General features: G+C 33.6%; 1 protein-coding gene across 1 annotated transcript; it reads right to left on the bottom strand.

Moving 5' to 3' along the window:
- Positions 1-454: 454 nt before the first annotated feature.
- LOC143541828 (uncharacterized) lies at positions 455-3622 on the bottom strand. Its single transcript, XM_077034545.1, has 5 exons — positions 3485-3622; positions 1967-2081; positions 1531-1620; positions 1355-1453; positions 455-786 (listed from the first exon to the last, which is right to left on the bottom strand). The coding sequence occupies exons 1-5, from the start codon at positions 3550-3552 to the stop codon at positions 685-687; spliced, it is 474 nt and encodes a 157-aa protein (XP_076890660.1). The 5' UTR covers positions 3553-3622; the 3' UTR covers positions 455-684.
- Positions 3623-4164: the final 542 nt, after the last annotated feature.

Genomic DNA, 4164 nt, shown 5'->3' with positions numbered 1-4164 from the left:
TTAGGGCTATGGTCTCACTTTCCCTAGTCTCATAATCAAAGACTACTAACCAATCCTAATATGTGAATAGCTTAGGTGCCGTGGACTCTCTTGCTTACCGTAGACTCTCCTTATAAGTCAGCCATGACTCTTAGCCCTTTTTTTTTACCCAAACTTTTTTCTCGAGTAGCAAAACCGAAAAAACCGAATCCAAAGTTGAACCGAAACTCAGAAACCTAAAACCAAACCGAAAACAAAAGATTTTAAAAAATCATAAAACCGAAAGTTTGGTTTTTGGTTCAGTTTTAGTCAAAAACTGCACCGAACCGCACCACGCACACCCCTACAAAATCCCATATATTTCACTGAATAAATGCACAGAACATGATCACATGTAACATAAGTCGCATATCGACATGTTCAGATTCGCAGGACAATACACAGTTTTATCTGTTTTGATCTATCCATGTCATGTTTAGCAGACTTTCATGTTCAAACAATAGTCGTTAGCATCGGCTCGTTACAGAATACAGCGATAACAAAAGCGAGGAACATGTTTCTTATTGAACAAATATCTTCTCGTGTTAATAATTAAAACCAAAATACATCCACCAAACGAAAATTACAACCAAAAACCATCGAACCAAAATCGTTCTAGAAAGAATTTGAATCTTGGAAACATCCAGCAATTAAATATCAAAGAATCTAAATTGTTTTCGTTTTTATAGGCCGCTTCTTCATTAACTTCCTTGGAAGCACGCTCTTCATTCCAATGAAATACAGAAGTGCACCGAGAAGTGCCAGACACTGTAACAAATGTGGGTCCCGTTAAACTTTGCGCGTTACGTATGCAGTTTGTTATAAACGCTCTAACAATATATGAACGGTAAATTACATTTTTCGTACTTTATTTATGGGGTAACTTGCAGATCGTGTCATTGAACTCCAATAAGTACAAAACACGCCCTTGAAGTTCATATGCTAGATTTTTAAAAATGACCATTTTGCCCTTACAACTGAAGGGAAAAAAATGGTATTGTGAAAATTACACAATTGCCCTTTAGTTGTAAGGGCAAAAAGAGCATTTTTATATAGGGGCTACAACACCACTACACCCCTAAAACAAAAACCCACATTTTGCTGACTGAGCACCACATGGCACAAAATGCCCCATTTTGTAGCCCCTCCACTACACATAGGCTTAGCAGAAAGGACAAAAAGCCAAAAAGGTGTCACAACATATGAACTTCAAGAACGTTTTTTTATACTTGTTGAAGTTAAAGAACACGATCTGCAAATTACCCCATACATAAATGACGAAAACTATAAGTTACCAGAAATTAAAATAAATAAATAAATAAATAAATAAATAAACCTCCACGAATTCCGAGAGACGAGGGTGGAACTTTGGATCATCCATTTCATAGTGATAGAAGTCATGTAACAACGGAGTCATAAGCAGCAAGTTATACACCTGTAGAATAAGCATTTTTCCGCTATTAGCTAAACCAACATTAACTAACTTAAAAAACATGTACATGAAACTGTTACCAGTAAATGGGCACCGGTGGTGCTGCCAAAAATAAATAAAATTCCGCCAACGCCTTTAAGAACCATTGAACCCAAAACAACATGCTTAACCTGTATTGATATGAAGAAGAAAACTTTATAATATGAAACATTACACTAGACTTATTGTTGCAGACAAAGCAAACTTTGTTAAATAAAAACACAATTTTTTTTGTTAGGTGGCGGCGCAGCTTGCTGCCCGTTTGCCTGCCACTTTATTTTAATTGTTTTTTATTCTAATATTAAAATTAAAATAGACTCTTAACATTTTATAAGAAAAACTGTTATTAAAAAAAACACAACTTTTTTTTCAAGATTTAGACTTTTAGTCAAAATTTACAATTTTTTACTTGGTGTAAATTGTAATGTTATTTTTGCAATTTTTTGTTAAATTATTCGGCATAAATTAGAGCCTTACGTCAACTTTAGGCATTTTGTCACCGATCTTGGAGGCGAGAAATCTTTGAACAGAAACAATTTTAGGAGCTAGTTCCTTTGCAGCAGGGCCACCATCAGTTCCAAAATCATTGAACCTGATTAATATATAGAAAACGATTATTAAGTGCCTTCAAACATTAGAATAAATAGTACGCGTTCAAGTAGCTCTGATATCTATATCATGTTGCCAAATGAATGTGTTTAATTGTTACAATGGTATCTAATAGTAGCATATAACTATTACAAACAAATCCATGAACATGTGTTAGCTAAACAGGTTGATTTCTAGTCAGCCTGACGGGTTCGTGGGTTGCCTCATTTAACCCTTTATTTTATAATTAATAATATGTATAATTTTTTTTATCTTATGTTGTAAGCTAAACAGATTGGGTAGCCAAAACTTAAAGGTTAAAGAGAAATTGGCATGAGGTTATAAGGCTGGCAATTCGTATCTTAACAGGTTTAACAGGTAAGAAGCGGCGCGCGTAACACAAATATCAAACATGAATACGACTCGTTTAACTACTTTATATGTCGTAACTACAGTTTTAAGTTTTGTGTATCAATAAGGGAAAATGATGGAGTCTAGCCTACTAATTTCAATTATTTAAGAAAATATAAAACACATACCGCACTTTTTTTTATTAACAGGTCTTATCGTGTCTTCAACAGGTACCCAATTGCCAGTCACTTATATTTCACTAGGAATAATTTGTAACTTAAATAAATCATAGTTACTTAGTAGTTATAGATTTTAGGGTTCATTAAGTTCTAAAGGTCTGGAAAAAGCAGTATTATTACAAATAAAAAACCTGCTACACTAATAAACTATTGCTTAAATTTGAGGGGCAGAGCTAGAACTGTAAACGAGCGTTCAGTGAACTATTCATGAACAGTTTGGCGGGAAGTTCGTTTATGTTCGTTCATTTAATAAATGAACGAACATAAACTCATGTTTCGAACGCTCATTTATGTTCTTTTGTTGGATGAATCATCTACCTAATGTTTTATATTTATTCATTTGTGTTTATTCATGTTTGTTTGTGTTCATATATGTTTGTGAACCGTTTGCTTAGATTTTAAATGAACGAACATAATGAACACGAATTAAATGAACAAACATGAACACAATTATTTGTTGAATTAAGTGTGCGTGTTCGTTTAAAGTTACATGAACAAACACAAACAAACAAGCCCTTGTCCGTGTTCATTCAGTTCATTTAAAGGCCTAGGCAAAGTTATACATGAAGTTTTTTATTATTCAAACAACAATCAATCTCACTTTCATAAATAAATCTATACGCTAAAAAAAACATATTACAAAACTGTAAAAAAAACATCCAAATGCAGGTCGAAATCATGCATTTCAAGATCAATAAAAAAATAAAACCAAACATTTGATAAATTCTATAAAAACAATAATATTAATAAAAACAAATTGGATAAAACTGAAATGTGGATCTGATTTTTTATGATAATAATAATAATAATGACGTACATTTGCCAGGCGGAGAGGATGAAGAGAGATGCAAAGAGGAGCCGTCCGAGGAAGGAGACGAATCCCATTTGACGATGTCTGTGTTTGTGTTTTATGTTTTGTCGGAAGTCGATGAAACAGAAGAAAGAAAGAAACCAAAGTGGTTTGGTTTGGTTGTTTTCGAGGTTATTTATTTATTTATGACACACTGGTTTGTTGGTTGGTTGGTTGGTTTGATTATTACATGAAATTGGGAACGAACCTCTATATGTGGTTTTTTTTACTTAAGTTACATATTCGGGACCATGAACTAGTCGAGCCAGAAAAATACGTCTTTTAATCTTTAACGTACTAAATAATGTAAACAATTTTTTTAATGGCGATTAATGTTATGACAATAAACATAACAATTAGCAAAATCATGGTGTATTAGAATGAGTTTATGACATACTAAACACGTTAATAGCTAACCGAGAATTTGTGAACTTCCGCTATATTTTTTATGTTGTCATTTCCTACGCATAGCCTAAGGAATTGACAGGTATTCCGACGATGCCATACCTGTGGTCTACAACGGCACAAGCTAGGGCTTTGGCGACAAGGTGATTGCGGTCGTTCAAGGTGGGTTGTTCACATGGTTTGGCTAATAGTGTATTGGACAAATGAGAATCAATTGAAGATTATTGTTTGGATCAAATACA

This window comes from Bidens hawaiensis, unplaced genomic scaffold, assembly GCF_021521415.1.
Source record: "Bidens hawaiensis isolate Kalapana, Puna unplaced genomic scaffold, B.hawaiensis_p1.1 tig00012650_1, whole genome shotgun sequence".
Taxonomy (NCBI): Eukaryota; Viridiplantae; Streptophyta; class Magnoliopsida; order Asterales; family Asteraceae; genus Bidens; species Bidens hawaiensis.
The sequence above is the reverse complement of the archived record's forward strand: the minus strand, read 5'-3'. Positions and strand labels throughout refer to the sequence as shown.

Bases quoted from the DNA above. Each gene is read 5' to 3' on its own strand.
- LOC143541828 (XM_077034545.1), bottom strand. From the start codon at position 3,552: ATGGGATTCGTCTCCTTCCTCGGACGGCTCCTCTTTGCATCTCTCTTC. The intron at 1,621-1,966 runs GTAAGGCTCTAA...ATATCAATACAG, and splicing joins ACAAAATGCCTAAAGTTGAC to GTTAAGCATGTTGTTTTGGG. The intron at 1,454-1,530 runs GTAACAGTTTCA...CTTATTCTACAG, and splicing joins CCACCGGTGCCCATTTACTG to GTGTATAACTTGCTGCTTAT.